A 19,407-nucleotide genomic window follows, 5' to 3' on the forward strand; every position below is an offset into this window, starting at 1 on the left:
AATATTTCAGCCTTAACAAATTCCTTACAATATAACTAATTATGAAGAGCAAAATCAGGGTTACTTGCACTTATATTATGTTGCTTTATCCTGTGTCTTGGAAGACGATTTAACCAAAGACAGATATGATGAAAATATGACTGATGAGCATATACATGGTGGGTATGTGGTTGCATGTTTGTGTTGTGTGTATGTGACTTTGTGTGCACATAAATGTAGTAGTGCATGGCTGCAAGTTGTATGAGCACATGTGTGTGTGCACATGGGTGTGTCAGAAGTCAACCTTCGGTCTCACTATTCAGGGGTTATTCATCTTGCCTTCTGAGTCTCTCATTGGCCTAGAGTCCACTGAGTAGGCGTCAGCTGGGTCGGCTGGCCAATGAGACCCAGGAATCCACGGGCCTCTGCCTCTCCAGCACTGAAATGTAAGCATTACAGCATGACCAGCTTCTCACATGGGTCCCGGGGACTGAACGCAAGCCATGAACCCAAGCTGTGGTGCTTGCAAGGCAAACACTATCGGCTGAGCTATCTTCCCAGTCCAGTCCGGAGACGGTTTGACAGCTTTGGAATCTGGCTCTATAGCCTGCTTGCTTATGTGTGACATCTTGCTTTGATTCAGTAATTAGGAGAAAGTTTAAATACTCAGAAAAAGGTTACTTGGGATATACATATTCCTGGCAAATTAAAAATATTTTATCCTATGTAAGGTTTGACATTTATATACTTAATATGGGATAAAACACAGTGCAAAGGAAAAAGTTTATTAAAATCTTATATACAAGGTTCTGTCTTAGGAGAATTAAAAATCCTATGTTAAATTATTTTATAAATGTAAAATACGCTAAACTGCCATCTGATATATAAGAATCTGGTAATTAAAATATATTTTCTGCATATGAAGAAAAATATTTATTCCTAATATTCTCTTTATGGGAACATTTTAGGCTGAATAAGCAGGGTGGATAGGATTTCGTTCATATCCCAGTTCTCTTTAGAGCTTTCCAACCAAGTCTCAAGTTATAATTTCATCAGTGGAATAAGGCATCAGGATGCACTGTTAGCTGATGGAGAGCTCAGAGTCCACTGCTCCACAGAGTGCTACTGCCGTCCTGGGAGCTATTCTACCTAGAGTCCTAGCAAAGTGCTACGTGTCCTTCTCTGGCAAACTACAAGATACTAAATTTGTTTTAAGCTTCTTTAAAATAGCCAAAACGAATAATTCTGTGACTGAAATTAATTTTGCATTAAAAAATAGTGCCATTAATAATATCCCACGGGCTACACATGGTTCCCAGTGCAAAGCAGCTAGAGACGTCACTAACACAGTTGTTTTGAGGTGAAATGAGCAATGCATTATATTTTAAACTTACCACAAGAGCAAAGAACACCATAAAGAAAAATGATAGACTGCTTGTGTAGCCAAGAAAGCCTGTAAAATACCAATAAAATAAAAAGCAATTTATAAGGCAAGTGATCCCAACATACAAACGGAGCCATGCATCTCGGGCAGGCTTTCTGACGCAGCAGCTTGGTGTCTGGGCCATCATGTTGCTCTGCACAGCAGAGCAGGAAGCCACGAGCAGTGCGTTGCAAGGGAAGGCTTGCTCCTCGATGCTCTGCTGTAAGGACTTCCTTTCAGCAGGGCAGACAGAATGCTACTACGGTAAGCCACGCCATGCCATGCGTTAGTTAGCTAGGCAGGGCCGAGGATGGAGCAACCGAAAACCAGCCAAGTCTAGAAGCACTCACGAGCACTATTCTTCTAAAAGCATGGTGGTGTGAGGTTAAAAGCCTCTCACTCTCCACAGACACCCCCCCTCCCCGGCTCTTTCAGACTCACCTATTTTGGGAAGCAGTGAGAGAGGGAACACAATGCCCACACAGATGACAATTAGCAGCACCTGTCCATCCAGGTACCAAGACCTGTCAGGAAAAACACTGTTAGGCACACACACACACACACACACAGCGGGGATGGGGGGGAGGGAGACAAAGAGAGAGAAGGGTCATCCATTAAAAAAGAACACCCACTTTTTTGTTAAATGTTTTTAGGAAACACTTGCACTATTAATAATAAATATGAACTTAGGGAATGTATTAAAATAGTATTGAAAATAAGCCTGTATGTAACTCAGTACAAAGGCAAGACCAACAGTGTGAGGCTAGTCTGGACTACAAACAACACCTAAACCAAAACAAACACACAAAAATGCCCAATGAGATGCCATTTTTTTCAATAACAAAATAACAAATACTTAAAAATGAGATAATAACTCCTATTGGTGAGGGGTACTAAGGTACGCCAAACACAGCCGAAAGCTAAAAGCGTATTAATTCCCACACAGAAAGCACTTGGCACTAGATGCTAAGAGCCTTCAAATAATTCTGCTCTATAAGACTTATAATGAAAATTGAAAAAAATCATGAAAACTGGAAGCAAGCAAATATTCAATAGTACAACCTCGGAAGAATGGCTGTGATGAGTGTGTGTATCTGACACTGTTGGGGAAATACAGATGTTACTAAGATCAGCAGGACCGTCGATGCTTCTGGGTGAAAAAGCAAGGAAGGAGCCCCTTCCCCCCTCCCCCGTCGCACCTCTCTACATTTCTCCAAAACGCTAACCTTTTCTCTAAAAGCTATGAGAACACTGAGTAAGACTGGTTAGTTAGGAGTGTGGTGTTTGCTAATCAAGAAGGAGCCTGGGGCTGGGGCCTGTCGGTAAAGTGCCTGCCCTGCAAGCACAAGGAATTGCATTGAGGAATTGCATCAGAGCCACAGAACCCACCTAAAAAAAAAAGCTGGGCACTTGGCACAAAACCAGTGTGCTCTGGGGACCTGGAGGCAGGCCTGCAGGCCGATCACCCTCATTAGCAAGTTTAAACACAGTGAAAGACCCCTCCCAACCCCATCTTAAAAAACAAACAAACAAAAAAGAGCTGAAGAGCTCCTAAGAAACAACACAAGATTGTCTTCTGATCTCCACACACACGTGCACACACATGTGCACACACAGTCATGTGAATACACACATTCATACACAAAAAGAATGAAAGACGAATTTCAGTACAAAGAGAAAAAAGTAACACTCTGAACATATATTTAATAATAACATATTTAAATTTAATTTACTTATATTACATATTTTATATATTTATGCAATGTATATAAAATATATGTATAAATATATCTATATCTATGTATATGTATAAAACATATAAAATATTATTTAATGTGTTATAAATAATAAATACATATTTATTGATAAGAAACACAAAGCATATTATATAATAGATATATAAAATAATATGAAATATGAAAATCCCAATTTTTAATAATATAAATACATATTTAAAGTCATCAGGATATATCTAGAATATAAAAAAATGGCTATTACTATATGGATGTAACACATGGGTACACATATAATTTTAATTTAATACAGCTATAGAAAATTTTTAAAGTTTAAGTTAATTCTCCAAGACCTTACTACATGCACATATGAAAGACGATTCATGATAGACGTACATGAACTAGCAAATACATAGGAAGAAAAATCTAACAACAGCTGCTAGTTAAATATATCTATCCTGGGATTATTGAAATTAAGTTAATAAAATAGTCAAGGATGTGATATAATTGTGAACTATATATGACTATGAATTACTATGTTATTGTCCAATTAGCACTCTCTGGAAAAAGAATGGCAATAGTAACCAACACAAGGAAAGTATAGTAATTAACCAAGAAGATCAGCAAAACATATTAAATATAAACACAATTGTAACAATGTAAGAAAACCCAGCTGGGTGGTGGTGGTGCACGCCTTTAATCCAAGCACTTGGGAGGCAGAGGCAGGCAGATACCTGAGTTTGAGGACAGCCTGGTCTACAGGGTGAGTTCCAGGATGGCCAGAGCTACACAGAGAAACCCTGTCTGTGAAAATGAAAAGATGAAAGAAAGAAAACCCAGGATAGAACAGGTCTGGGAAACATCAAAGATCAGTGGGAATTCCTATGGTGTTTGGAAGATGCTTTCAACGGAACCCCACCCTGTGATAAACTATCCTCTTACACCCTCAACAGGTAGCCAGCATCCCAGTGCCCTAACAAATTCAGAGTTTTCCTTCCCTGGGTTTAAGAGTTGGCTTCTAGCATGCGTGGCTTTTATTGCTCAGTGCATAGGGTTACACCCTGGCTTGTGAGGACACCCTTTTGACAGACTTTTACTCAGTACTGCTGCCTAGTGACAACATCCTCTTTAAGAGAGCAGCAGGAGCAGCAGCAGCAGCAGCAGAGACAGCGCCATGGACACTTCCCCAGTCCTGCTCCAAGTCCTGTCCTTTGCAGATATGCCGCCAGATGCACAAGCCAGATGCACAAGTATCTCTATCGGCAGGGCTGAAGCTGTGCTCTCAGCCACACCTGCACGTGCGCCTCAGTGAAAGCAACCACAGAATAAACACAAGCTGGTACTAAGCGTGTTCATCTTCTACTCAATCTTGAATAAAACACAAAAAAACAAAAAACAAATAGGAACTTCAAAATAGCCCTTCCTAAGAAACACCTGGCCACTAAACTCTGAAACTGGCAGCGAGCCCAGGGCTCTGTCTGAAACGTCTTTCCTTTTGGGACGCAGTATCAGACCCAGACAGTTGCAGTGCCAGTAGAAAATGGCCCCCAGGGAGTAGCCGAGCAGATTCCATCTGTTAGCACTGCTGTTCCTGCTGGATAACAACACGGCATTGTGTACTGGGGATCTGCTAAGGGGGTACAGCTCATGATCAACGTTCTAATCAACAAAAAGGGGAAAAAAAGACACAAATGGTTACAAACCAATCTGAGTCTTTAAGGTAGAGTTGTATTAAAGGGTGTATGTTAAACCATAGGGCCACAGCTTTCCCCTTGCCTAGGATTAAGGAACACTTCGAAATCCTGAGGTATGGCTGACGGTGGGTGCAGAAAATGGAATCTGTGTATATCTGTGAGAGTGGACACTGACCCAGCCCTGACTGGAGGGTGTGAGGGCATCAGTCTTGCAGAGCTAGGGAATGCTTGGGCTGGAGGGGGCTCAGGTCACTCTGTCCAGCATCTTGCCTTCTCGTGTAAGGACTGTGGGCTGTCTACAGCCACAATGCAAAAACTTGCGGTCCCAGCAGCAAGACTGAGTTTATGGTGGGCTTTTCTTCTTTTCCCAGAAGATTGTTCGTCATTCCAAGGTCCTGCTTTACTTTCTCTTCAGGACTGAACTTAAAATCTTAATATGAAAAGGATTTTGTTTTAAAACAGTTTGTCTAGTCCTAGATACTGGTTATTGTGAGCCATTTCTTATACTTGTTGAGTAATGCTAATAAAATCAATCGTTAAGACAATGATTTCTTTATCATTCATTCATTATCAATAAAGACCACATAGTAAGAACGGGTAGTGAGTTCACATTTCACTTGCAGGCCCCAGACAATTGCACTGTGTTTGGCAAAGGAGATTGTCCAAAGAACAAATGAGATTAAGCCTAAACCCAGAGAATACAAACCAGCAATAAGCAGTTTTTAAAAGTACATATTAAATACATTTATTTAACAAACCAAGGTTTTAGGATAATTTATTGCACATAAATTTTTTTCTAGGAGGAGAAAAAAGAATTATCTAACCAAACTCCTGTTTTCCTACTGTGACCTAGTATACATTCTCTTTGAGCCAAAAGAATTAGAGTCAAAGGTTTTATACTTCCTAGAAAACTTGTTTGATCTGCGGATTTAATCCTATATGATAAAAATGCTCCAACTATGAAACACAGAGTATAAATCCTTAGCTGTATTGCAAATGCTTGGCACGCAGATGTTTTTTCCATTTTGAAATGAAAACCAGATTTATTTATAAGTTGCTTTAATTTCATTCTTGAGTAGAATGGAGCAAGAGTGTCGTATGTTCTCAATTAGGACTGTGCTCACATCCCATATCAATTATGTAACTCAAATGCAAGACAACTTAATTGTGTCAATCATAGTCCCCTGACAAGACCATTAAATGTTAACAGAGAGCTCCCGACTTTTAACAGCTATAGATTTAAAAAATACAAGTTATTCTAGGAAAAATATAGATGTATCATAAGAGTTTTGTATAAGGATTACTGATTTGGATTTCCAATAGTAACTTTTTGAAATTAGGATATATGAACACAAAGTGATTTGACAGCATCTTTATAAAGGGTCATAGATCATGAAGTTATCCATACTCATAGACAACCCAGAAAATAAATCTTGAAAGATCTTAACTAAACTTATGGTAAATCAGACATCAAAATAAAATATCAATATCACGTGATCTCAGTGAAGAATTACTTCCACACAACTCATCGAGGAATAGACTGCCCCCCAAGCCATGTACATTACTGCAACATTTGTCTCTGACTTTACAAAATTAGGCTTCAAAGACTAATGCCCTGTATCCAATTAATACAGTCTCTAAATAAATGAATACAGGGCATGTAAAACAATACGAGTCATCAAACTGTGCAATTCTCACACACAACGGGTGAAAACTGGTAACAATAATTGAAGCATGCAGGTCTTAAAAGCCCATTCGGGCCAGAAAGAGAACATTTATATAAAGGTTTTACTAATACGAGTGAAACACGAGTTTTCAACTGTTGGAAACAGACGAGAAAACAACAATAGACACGGCAACTGATTTAAAGCGAAAATGTTTTAGCAGATAAAATCCCTTGGTTTTAATAGCAGTTCTACTACATAACATAAGTGTTTCTAAATTTACCTAAAACATGTTAATAGAAGTCACCAAATTCAGGACTTAAATAAAAGTAAAACGAAAGGTAAACAACTAGCTCGGTGACATATGACAACCATAGAACTAACAGTTTATTCATGTTTGACTCTGAGCTTCCTGGCAATCTGAATAAAAAAGGAAAGTCTACCTCTAATACCACCACTGTCACTGGAATTTCCCTGATCTTCTCATGTACACTGTGCTACACACTTATAAGCATGTACACACGTACCATTGTACTATCTTATCTGATCACTATAATAACTCTGTTAAGGAAGCAACTAAACAAAGATAAAGTCATTGGTGGCTCTTTTTCTTTGAATTTATTAATTAATTTTGTGTGCACTGTTATTTCTGCCTGCATGTCTGTCTGTCTGTCTGTCTGTCTGTGTGAGGGCATCCGATCCCCTCAGGAACTAGGGCTAGACTCAGTTATGAGCTGCCATGTGGGTGCTGGGAATTGAACCCAGATCCTTTAAAAGAGCAGCTGGTGCTCTTAACCGCTGAGCTTCTCCAGCCTTTCAAAAGGTTTGTCTGTTCTTGCTTTTTTGCTGGTACTGAGAATTGAACCCAGGGCCTTGGGCATGCTGGTAAACACTCATCTGAGAGTCGCACTCCCAGCCCTCACTGGTGCCTTCAAAGCACCAAGTAAAGAAACCTACAGCTCATGACACAATAGCAGGTCAGGAGCTGAATGTTTGAGGCTGACTACCAGGACATGAATGGGATTTATGTTTCCTTACTTTCTTATTCTTTTTCACATCGCCTTGAGTTCTTAGCTCCATACACACATTTCTCAACTTGGAATTCAAATAACAAAAGTGGTTATTAAGATTTTTACAACAAATACAAAGAAGTGTTTTTCACACAACTACTCCTTAGAGCAGTCAGATGCCTAACAGAACATATAATCAAAACACAACCAGGTAGGGCTGACCGTAAATCCAGGAATCAGGGAGCATGTTGTGGGACCCTAATGAGCCCCGTGTCATGTGAAGGACACCTTCTGAGGATGAAGGATGCTATTATCCCCACTTTAATGCCATCTTGACGGTTCCTATTTAGATGGAAAATAACTATTTTCCTTACACACACACACACACACACACACACACACACACACCTGCACTTGTCTGCTTCTTCAAGGGAATCCAACTTCTCTAAGCTAAAAACTCAAGTCTGAAGTTTCCCCCTGCATTCCTGCATTCCAGATAAGTTTGATTACTGGGGAAAACCAACCAAATACTCCAGTTTAGAAATAGGGCAGTCCTTTGTTATGGTTTGAAAGCTGGACAATTAATAGGCTTAACCCTAGCTTGTTTTTCCAGGAAAAAAAAAAAGGAAGTCTTGTTCTAGGTATCAAAAAGAAAAGCATAATGAATGTGGGTTTCTTTCCCATAAAAAGAGTTCAGTCAGCATAGTCTGCAGGAACACGCGTTTGTAAAGGAGGAAGGAAGTGTGCCACTCAGCTTTATTCACGAGGTTAAGAAAGGCAGAGTAGCACCAGGGTTCACCCACAGTTCTTCCTGCTGTCTAATATGAACCTCGCACAGTGGATGCAACCATCATATTCTTTGTCACAACACAACACCTTGCTCAGATGGTGACAGCAGAGATCACTCCATGTCCCTACCACATAGAGATCCTGAGGCTCCCCTAATCTCCTCCATCTTCATACCCAAAGATGCATCTTTACTTTTCTCTAAAAGCAAATTCCGACTTGAGTTGGCCTTTCCCTTCAGGGAGCACAGGGCCTGGGGCTTCTGGTTGGCAGCACAGTGCTCCCACACAGGGGACCATCAGCAGACTTGTGCAGACTTGTGCGCAATGTCTCCTCTATTGCTGCTCCACCCCACAAAGCCTGTAAGCATCCTGAGGACAAGCGCTGCATTTCCTTCCCTTGCCACTAGGTTTTAGTAAAAGCATAATGGATGAATGAATGAACAGAGTAGATGAATGGATACAATGGAACATTTTTCTTACCCACTGTGGTCACTAGGCAAAAATTCTGAAATAGCAGCAGGAAGCTCTGTTTTAATAATTAAAAGATATGAAGACATTGCTGCAAAAAGAACAAAGAGAATTCCTGTTAGAATCAAGCTATCCAGATGGATTCAAAGAGTAATCTATTCAGGAATACATATATCTGTTAGCTCTTGGGCAGCACGCAGAAGGTAACTTACAATGAACTATCCCAAACACATACACAGCAGAAAGCAAGGTAAACGACTCTGTAGAGAAGAACTGGCAAGTTTATCATATAACCTTTGTTAATATTGCAAATCCAAAGATGAGAGAACCGGGCACTTTATAAATAGACCATTTATAATGAAATTGTTTCAAGCTTTGCAAAAACTCCCTTGCGCATTATCTCCTCTGTCCAATGTACAAAAGGTTAACTTAATAACAAACACGAAGCAAATACAATTACTAACTCATCACTTGCTTTTTTAAAATTTAACTAGGAAGAAAGGTCTCTCTCAGAAGCCCAAGTCCTTTGCTCCCTTCCACTCTCTGGTGCATATTATTAGACATAAGCAGAATAAACAGGAACTTTATTTATGGCTGTCCTCTGATCCACAGCACCCTGCAGCCTGTGAGGGATCCAGAGCTTCGCACCTGTGTGCTCTCTGTGTGTGTCAGAAACCAGAGGACGTATTGTATCTGGACTGTATCCAATAGCATATGAGAAATAACTAGCTTGTATATCACTTAATAATGGTACTATTCCTTATGTGGTTATTAAATCACATATTCTAGTGCTGGAGAGATGCTCAGTGGTTGGCTCCCAGAACTGTTGGGTAGCTCATAACTAGCTGTAACTCCAGCTCCAAGAATCTGATACCTCTTCTGTCCTACACACACACACACACACACACACACACACACACACACACTTCTGCAAACCTCCCATCATGAATATGGCTATGGAATATAGAAGTCATTTAGGCAAATACAGAAGGGGAGGCTTACTCAGCTCTATGGAAACCCAGATGATCTGGAGTTATCCCTTTAGTTTAATAATCTTTTCCCCAGAGACTGATCACACACACACACACACACACACACACACACACACACACTTAAAAGAGCCAATGGAAAAAAAATGAAGATTGAAGAGTATATTCTATATGCACACTGCTTTTATTACTTATTTATATTTCAGGAAACATTCCACTTTCTCTTTGGACTTATAAAAACTAAGAACACCAACGAATGCCAAGTCTGAACAATGGAAGTCTGGAGGAAGCTGGATGAAAAGGCACACGGCTTAAGAACAGTGCGTGTCTTAGACGAGGAGTTGGAGAGTAGCTGAGCCCTGCAGTTACAATGCTTCTATGATTTAACTCTGAAGAATAATGAGACATGTTAGTTTGCAGGAGAAGAAATAATCACATGACAACAGTCTTTTTTTTTTTTTTTTTTTGGTAAAATATCAGGTACTTATGGTAAAGTTAATTTTAGAACAGGTAAGTAATCACTTGTAATAAAAACACGCACGGGTTCCTTTAATTTATGACTATTTCTTTTTCTCCAGAAGAAACGTGGCTGCTCACTGCTCACCAAGGACCACAGAGACGTGCACACAAGCCCTGAGCTGATGGCTGCTGTAAGCATCTGGATGTGAGCACGTCTTCTAGCTTGATACACTTTCTCAGGAGAGACACCATGCGCTGGGCACAGGGCAGAGGGAGGCTGATGTTCACCCCCTCACTCCAGGGTTGGGAGTCAGCACAGCATTTGGATTTCCAGAGAACTAACTGTATGTACACAATGTGCTGCAGAAGAACAGACGCAAGGTTTCTGAGACTGCCTTAGAAACTCTTTAAATGGATCTTGAGAGACGGGGAGGGGTAAAGAGACAAAAGTAAATTCAGAAAAAAGACTCGACAGAGCAAGGGACAGAACGACTTCCGACCCAACACTTTTATCATCTGCTCACCGGGCCTTTGGCTGGGATCCATCCAACACCATCTGCATCTCCAAAGTTTCAGACATCCATTGCTTCCAGTAATTTTCTATTTTTTTGATCTTTAATTGTAAAAAAGCTACAGTGAGCGTGAGATTGTATTTCTTCCCATATACAATCTGTCATTCTTCCCAGGATTCTATTAGCCTCTGGCTAATCACTCCATCACTTCTGAGCCGAAGCCTTCACTCTGCTTTTCAAATGGGAGTCCTGTTTCAGCAGATTCCAGTCTGGAGAGCCATGTGTATCTTAAGAAATAGGAACTCACTAAACATATGTTTCTCTGTTTTATATATATATATATATGCCTCTCAGTATACGGGAGCATAATACACGACGTAAAACCCTGCTTCTTCCTTGGAGAATGCTGGTGTGTTTTAAGAGCTACAAAACCACAGAGTCTACCATGGGGAAAATCCCACTGGTTGAGCAAGTAAAACAAAGAAATCTCACCGTTAAAACTACTTTTTCTTAACCACAAATAAATTTTCATGTAAGTACTAACACCTTAACATATAATATACAACACTGAGCACAAAAGATAACTACAGACAGCCACATCAAAAGATCCAGTCAATAAAGCAAGCTGAAAAAGGTGAAAAAATATTATCAGTGGAGAAGCTCATATAGCCACTGTTTTTAACCAAAAGGTCACTAGGTTGAAAAGCTGGTTGCCACGCCTTTTGTCCCTTATCTTCTATTAATGGCACAAGGAAACGCTTAAGACATCTTGGAGAGACAGGCCATAAGCAAAAATTTGTAAACGATTTTGCTGGCATCTACCCATGGCATAAACTACTAATACAACATGCTTAGTCCAAATTAATGGCTGTACCAGCATCATCCAAAGGGCCGCAGTCATAATCAAACAATTCTGGCCTCCTTAATACCAAAGCCAAGATCTGTGTACAAGATACACCTGGACAACAGGTATCGCCATTCAAATCAGTTAGTTTCACCACATTAGCCGAATACGTATTCTTTCCCCCTTTGTTTTAAATGAAACTATCCTGGAAAGAAAATGAAGAATCCTGTCAATGCACTCAAAAGACACAGGAATGGAAGAGCAATGGTTACATCAGGAAAGCACTGAAACAGAGACGTCTGGTCAGGCAACAGCAGGCAGTAAAGTATCACTACTGCCTGACGGTCATGGGAGATGTGAGCTGGGACATAGAGGAGAAAGGCTAGGGGCTGAGAACATCTGCTCACGCTGGGCACAGCAAGCCTATTACATGCTTGGCTGTATTGGAAGTGATAGGAAGTTCTTTGCACATCTTTTCCACACTGACCTGTCAGGAGGCCATGATTTCACCCACAGAGAAGGGAGTCCTGTACACTCATTTGCTGTGTGGATGCAAAGAGAGCAGGTCTGACTTGAGAAGCTCACTCTATTAAATGCTAGTTTGCCCTGGGCAGGTGGGGAAGCAATCAGCCAAAGCCAAGAAAAATAAGGACACTCCGTCAAAGGGCCCTCTCTAGAATGAAGCCTTTATTTGTTTTTATCAGCATTTAAGCAAACAAGCTGCTTCCAGCTGCTCAGTTCATCAGCTGGGCTCAAAGAAAATTACAATCTCTCGAATGAAGACCAAAGCTGTGCGCCACACTAGAGACACCCTGCTTTGATAATGGAGTCCACTTGGGGGCTGTAGCCCTTTTGTTGGAGTAATTGGCTCAAAATTCATGAGCTTCATGCCAGGACTTTATAGCATCTGCTGTAATTATTTAGTTGCAGGTCAGCTGAGGCAGAGCTGCAGAGAGAATGTCTCCTATTTGCATGTATCCAAGATTTAACACATCACTAAAACCTGAAAGAAATAACAAAATATAACCCTCTTCCTCTGTATCACTAAGCTTTAGGAATTAGCGCTGTCCCAGTAACCTGAGATATTTCTCAGTTTGTCATTAGTTAACCATATACCTTTAAGAAAGAAAAGACTGGACTGAGTTTGGACCTAAACAGTCATTCGTCTAAACGACAATTGGTCATGTTGTTAGACACTCAGGAGAACAAGCATGAAGCTGGGGTGACATTCAGCTATTTTAAAAATAGCACTGGGTTCTCAGCACTGGAGCAGGGAGGGTGCGGAGTGGGGAGCCTGGGTTCTCAGCACTGGAGGGGGGAGGGCACGGAGGGGGAGCCTGGGTTCTCAGCACTGGAGCGGGGAGGGCGCGGAGGGGGAGCCTGGCCACCTCTCAGGGGCTAGTCAGCGGCCTACACAAACAGAGGCACTATGGTTTGCCTTTCCATGGGACAGACTCAGTGTTATTGCAAACTTGTGTTTAGTCATGGATAATAACTACTTTATTCAAGATGGCTCATTAACCTGGTATTTCCACTAGATTTCTAAATGCCATGGAAATTCTAGCCCTACTCAAACTGTATAAATCTCTTTTTAAAAAAGAATCTTTTTTTCCTTTCAAAATCTCTATAAAACAATGTAATTTCCCTAAGTTGTACAAAACCGGAAAAATTCACATGGTGGAAAATGTTCCATCACTGTCCTAAAAAAGCCCTTCTTTTATAGTTTAAGATCCTAAACCCAAGCAGGACCAGAGAAGCAGGCCTAGTGGCAAGGCCCTGAAATTCCAACGACTCAGGGCTGATATCAGAGGATCAGGAAGTTCAAGGCCTGCTTGTCTCCAACAAAGGGGAAAAGAGGGCTAGGAAAACACTGTGGTGGAGAGCCTGCTTAGCACGCATGCACTCCTCAGCCACACACACACACACACACACGTGTACATGCACACGCACACACACAAGCACAGAGCCTGCTTAGCATGCACTCCTCAGCCACACACACACACACACACACACATGCACACACACAAGCATAGAGCCTGCTTAGCATGCACTCCTCAGCCACACACACACACACACACACACACACGCACACACACACACAAGCACAGAGCCTGCTTAGCATGCATGCACTCCTCAGCCACACACACACACACACACAAGCACACACACACAGAAGCACACACATGCACAAAGGCATGCACACAAGCATGCACCACACATGATCATCTATTTTTAAAATCGTGTTATCAAACTTCAACTGAAATAATGGCTAATGCACTGTTTTTGAAATGAGATGTTACTACTAAATTTTGTCAAGGCAAATGTTTGTGAAAAAGGACTCCTCTCAAATTTCCTGTACTTCTAGACTTATGCAATATTTTCTAGATTTTGGAGCTAATACTGTTCAGACTTTAAAACAAAACAAAACAACCAACCAAAAAGCTGCAGTGTGCCTGACCAGCAGATGGTGTTGTAGCAGCACTCCCAAGCCCAGCTCCTGGGGGACAAGCCAGACCTGTCCCTGCATCACTACCCTGGGCTCCTCCTTTGCAATCATAAGAGGAAGAACACAATTTAAGTTGTCTAACTTTACATCATGGATCGGGATTGTAGTCGGTCCCTGAATCTTCATGTCTGTAAGCTGCAGACTCTGAGCTATCTTAGTGCACAGGCAGCTGTGGTCCCCACTCCTCACAGCCCAAACTGAGGCATTAATCAAGGCTGCTAATGTCTGTGGATTCGGTGCCAGACTGGAAAGCCTGGGCCATTGTAGCCATTTCAGGAGGTTTCTGTGAAGCTAGGTTTCTCCTGACAATGTAGAGCAATTCAATAGTTTATCTTCTGTGAGGATCTGGAGGGCTAAGCCATGAAGACTCGCATCTTATAGAAGATGGCCCTCTGCTCAGAGCCACTCATGGAAATGTTTTGAGTTGAGCAAGATGTGTGAAGTAGGCACATTGCTTGAATCGTGGATGTCCAAGAGTGAGTAGAACTTTCCTTGGTTTAACTAAGCTGAGGGGAGGTTTGCTGTTTGATTTCTAGTGGCAGTGCCGCCTACGGAATGGTCTACCACAGAAGTTCAATTTCATATGAAACTGACTGTTTTTCAGACTGTGGGAAGAGTGAGTAGCACCACAGCGGAGCCGTGAGGTGAGGTGAAGAGGGCCACATCCAGCTGTAGCCCTCCATGTGCAGTGGGAGGGCCAGCCAGTCTCACCTCACCTCACCTCACCTCACCTCACTCCTTGGTCCTCTTGGAAAGCACTTCAGGAAGTTCAAACCCAGCACTAGTATTCTGTCAGCGACATTCAACATGAATGCTCTAGGATGTCCCCTTTCTCCATCTGTCCAAGCAGAAACTTGCTCTCAGTCAACGCTAGCTCTGCGGGGGCAGGGCACATGGAAGGCTACAGCTGGACGGGCCTCATTCAGGCTTCAAATCATCACTGCTGAGAGATCAGAGTCACAAGTAAGTAATATTTTTCTATATGGCTCTCCATGCTTGAAAGACCAATAACTCTAAAACCTTAAGAGTCCTAAATGTCGTAAGCCACATTTTTTACAGGTTATTGGAAGGAAGCCCCCACCACAGTCACTTTGGTAGGTCACACTGGTGCCTGTGGTCAGTGTTATTGCCTGTTTGTTTATGTCTATGGTAAGGAAATAAACCAGGCCTTCACCAAAAAACCGACAGAATAAGTAGTCAAGTGCAATTTATGAATTTATGATCATTTTACTCTTGTTTTTCCTTTTAGTGTTGGGGATTAAAACAAGAAGACAGAGATGTTTAAACATCACACAGTGCAGAACAGAAGCTGGGGCCATAGGAGATATGGATGAAATATATTGTGTGAAAATTCTTTAACTATTTTTTTTTCTAAAGAAAAAGAGAGAGAAGCTGGGTGTAACGGCTATCAACATTTGTCAATTTGACAGAATCTAGAACTCCTGGGAGACAAGTTTAACTGTGGCTGAAAGAGCCACCCCATCTGGACAGTGCCACTCGGTGGGAGGGAGTCCCGGACGCGGGGATCCCCTGATCCCAGCTCTCCACTTCCAGACTGCAGGGCAATCTGACAGCAGCCTTCCAGGACTAGACCGAGCGCTCCCTTCCCCTCCATGATCATGTCTTCTGGAGCTGTAAGCTGAGATAAAGCCCCTGCCCAGGTGCTTGGTTGCAGCATTAGGACAAGTAACTAAAATATTATATATGGTGCACACCTGGAATCCCAGTGCCCAGGCACCAAGGCAGAAAGACTAAGACTCAGAGGCTAACCTAGACTGCACAGTAACATCCTGTAACACATAAAGAGGGGAGGGGGAGGGGGTGGGAGAGACTGAAAGAGTTAAGAAGCTTTAAGACATGACAACCTAACTAAAAAGATAGACTCTGCCCCATTAATGCCTGAAAGAATTAACACGCCATGACGCCTTCCCCAAGAACCACATCAGAATCTACACTTCCAGACAGAGCAGACTCCAAGCTCTGAACTTCCCAACAAAATTTTTTAACAAAGTTTTCCCTTTGTAAAGCCAAGAGAACAAGGGAGAGAGGGCTCCTTGAAGCATGTGCCTACTTGACCAAAGGCTGGAGGTGACAGAACACAAGACATCTGACATGTGACCCAGTGCTCTGCTGACAAAAGGAAGCTTCAAATTCTATTGTAATGAAGGGATAATTTATGCGCACTGGCTGAGGAAGGAAACCTCTGGAAATATGCAGTTGCTTATTCCTCACAGACTCTCAATAAATAAGCTTTCAAGTAATATGACTAAAATAATGCATACGCCACTCTAAAATAAGCATTCCTAGCTTTCCTGAACTTAAGGGACATTTAAAATGTTATGACAGCATCTGAGTTGCCCTTTTCTAGTTCTAAAACAAGCAAGCAAATGACAGCCTTAAGAATGCAGAGACCTGATGGTTTACACAGCCCCAAATCCAAGAACCCCACCCCACCCCACCCCATACAAACGGCTGGCCTTACAGTTTCATCAGTTTTCAGGGACAAAGAACACTTTTTAAAAAGTGGTGGCTCATCTCCACTTCAATCACACAGCTTAATGGCGGGGCTATGTGCCTATCTGGCAGTGTCCCCAGCAGGAAACAGTCCCAAAAGGTAGAAGTGTTTGAGGTGACATCTGAAGGGAAAGGATTAGGTCACGAGACTCCATGCTCACACGTGGATTTAGCCCCACTGTAAACTAGGATAAAGTCTGACAGCAGTGCTCTATGTGCGCAAGCAGCTGATGGCTTCTGCCACATATGATCTGGTAAGAAAGCTCTCACCGAACGTGGTTTCCTTCATTTCGGACTTCTAGCCTCCAAAAGTTAGTAACTGTTTATTAAAAGAATTACCCATGGGCTGGAGAGATGGCTCAGCGGTAAAGAGCACCGACTGCTCTTCTGAGGGATCTGAGTTCAAATCCCAGCAACCACATGGTGGCTCACAACCATCCGTAACAAGATCTAACTCCCTCTTCTGGAGTGACAGCTACAGTGTACTCACATATAATAATAATAATAATAATAATATTAATAATAATAAAAAACAATAATAATAAAGCTGTGCACTGCTACTGCCCAGCTTGGTCTTTAAAAAAAATAAAGAAAGAAAGAATTACTCAGTCAATTTTGTTACAGAACACAAAACGAGTAATTCTATAATTTAGAATTAAATTATAGTTCTGAGACAGGTTCCCCATTGAAGTGGTGCTCACTGATTCAGCTACATTAGCTGACCAGTGACCCCCCCCCCCCCAGACTCTCCTCTCTCTGCCTCTCCTGCGCTGAGTGCCAAGTGCTGGGAACCTGCACTCAGATCCTTGTTTACCCAGCAAGCACCTTACCAACAGAGCTATCTTCCCTCCATTCCCCTCTTATTTTCAATTTTTATTTTTTTGGATTTGTTTGGTATTCTGCTGGCATGTATGTCTGTGTAACACATACATGTAGTACCTGTGAAGGCCAGAAAGGGGCATAAAATCTCTCTGGAACTTGAGTTGCAAACAGTTCTGAGTTATCATGTGGGGGTTGGGAACTGAACCTAGGTTCTCTAAAACAGTCAGTGCTCTTAAGCACTGAGCTACCTCCCACATACTAAAACACTAAGGATATAGTTTAGTTGAACAATATTTACAATGAAATAGCTCAGATATTAAGTTATCATTGTTCAATTATATAAGACTATTAAAACTTCTTGTGAGCACACCATCTTGTGTAAGATCCAAAGTCCACATCACTTTCCTTGTGGATTTCCACACTCTGGCAGTATTTCTTTAGCATTCCAGCATGCCAGTGATAAAAAGAAGCCAAGACACTGCTCAGCAATATGCGATCTCTTTACAACACGCACACAATTTCTGTACTTTGGACTTAAAGGCTTAATACATTCGGTCAACTGTCTATAATTAACAGTAATTTTCATTTCTAACACAGTTCTCATAATTAGAATCATTTGTAGGATCAGTTTTTAGTATAGACCAGAGGAAAGATAAACTTGAGAATGTCTCTTGTCCTTAGGTTTATTATAAGTCTCTTGGTCATTCTAACGTCTTAGCTTCAAGGGGACATTGAGCATACCTGACTGTTCATACAGCCCACAGGGCTCTAGTCCCTGTACCGGGCACCTGTGAGTGGATTAGCAGGGTGAACGCACAAGGAAATAGTCGATTCTCACTCTAGGAGCATTTCCAAACTGCACCCTCTCACCACCACAGCCACAGAAAGCTAATGAGTGCAGTGCAAACCTAGAGCGACTATAATCAAGGCCTTGCTAGAGTGGACGTTAGCATGTTTACCACTGCTACTATAAAGGATCCAAGAAAGAGTAAGAGGTAAATAAATAGACTTCTGAAGATGGCTATGTCTACAGAGATTTAGTGTCCAAGCTAGAACTTTAGGAAGGCCAGAAACCAGGAAAACAATTATTTCCATTACCCGTATGTATACATGATACCTGTATGTATACATGATACCTGTATGTGTATATTACCTGTATGTATACATGATACCCTTCCAACACTTACCTCCAATATTCTGAATTATTATGGTGCCTGCCACCACCACCTATAAGAGAACAAATATATTCAGAAGATAAAAGAAAAAACAGTAGAAAAGGACAGATTTTTATTAAACTTCAATATTGAATCCAACAAAGATAGATGCAGAACTCATGGCTGCAAAGAATTAATTTTGTTAGCTGTTTGTTTTACCTTAGTGGGTCTCTCCCTTCCTAATGCTGTGACCCTTTATTAACACAGTTCCTCATGTTGTGGTGACCCCCAAGCACAACAGTGTTTTCATTGTTATTTCATACCATAATTCTGCTACTGCTATGTTTTCCAGTGGTCTTAGGTGGCCCGTGTGAAAGGGTTGTTCAGCCCCCAAAAGGCTGTGATCCACAGATTGAGACCCACTGTACTACATGAAATTATATCATGTAAAGTCTCCCTTAAATATCTCCATAAACAGATTGGAGTGGGTGGTGCCAATGCTATAGTACATAACGGAACTGATAGTCTTCTGACATCAGCTTGGTCTTTGAACATCCTAGTCTCAAGGATTAAACAATCTATAGCAGAAAACTCTAGGATATAATGATCTGAGCAGGAAAATTGAAGCAAACTATTTCAAACTTGAAGACTGTTAAATAAACTAAGTCCAAAGCATCAGGTATGGTGAGGAAAACAGCGACTGGAGGCTCCTCCCAAAGAGGGCAGTGCCTGGAGCTCCTCCCAAAGAGGGCAGTGCCTGGAGGCTCCTCCCAAAGAGGGCAGTGCCTGGAGGCTCCTCCCAAAGAGGGCAGTGCCTGGAGGCTCCTCCCAAAGAGGGCAGTGCCTGG

General features: G+C 41.7%; 1 protein-coding gene across 2 annotated transcripts in view; it reads right to left on the reverse strand.

Moving 5' to 3' along the window:
• Positions 1-19,407, reverse strand: part of Slc38a6 (solute carrier family 38 member 6) — a 58,864-nt gene that overhangs the window by 15,448 nt on the left and 24,009 nt on the right. The window contains exons 5-8 of one of the 2 annotated variants that reach the window (XM_052185672.1): positions 18,593-18,632; positions 8,772-8,850; positions 1,844-1,926; positions 1,374-1,432 (exon numbers count right to left, since the gene is read on the reverse strand). In XM_052185672.1, the coding sequence (XP_052041632.1) occupies positions 1,374-1,432; positions 1,844-1,926; positions 8,772-8,850; positions 18,593-18,632 (261 nt within the window). The remainder of the gene's footprint in view (positions 1-1,373; positions 1,433-1,843; positions 1,927-8,771; positions 8,851-18,592; positions 18,633-19,407) is intronic. The other variant, XM_052185673.1, reaches the window with a different exon arrangement.

This window comes from Apodemus sylvaticus, chromosome 6 (genome assembly GCF_947179515.1).
Source record: "Apodemus sylvaticus chromosome 6, mApoSyl1.1, whole genome shotgun sequence".
Lineage (NCBI taxonomy): Eukaryota > Metazoa > Chordata > Mammalia > Rodentia > Muridae > Apodemus > Apodemus sylvaticus.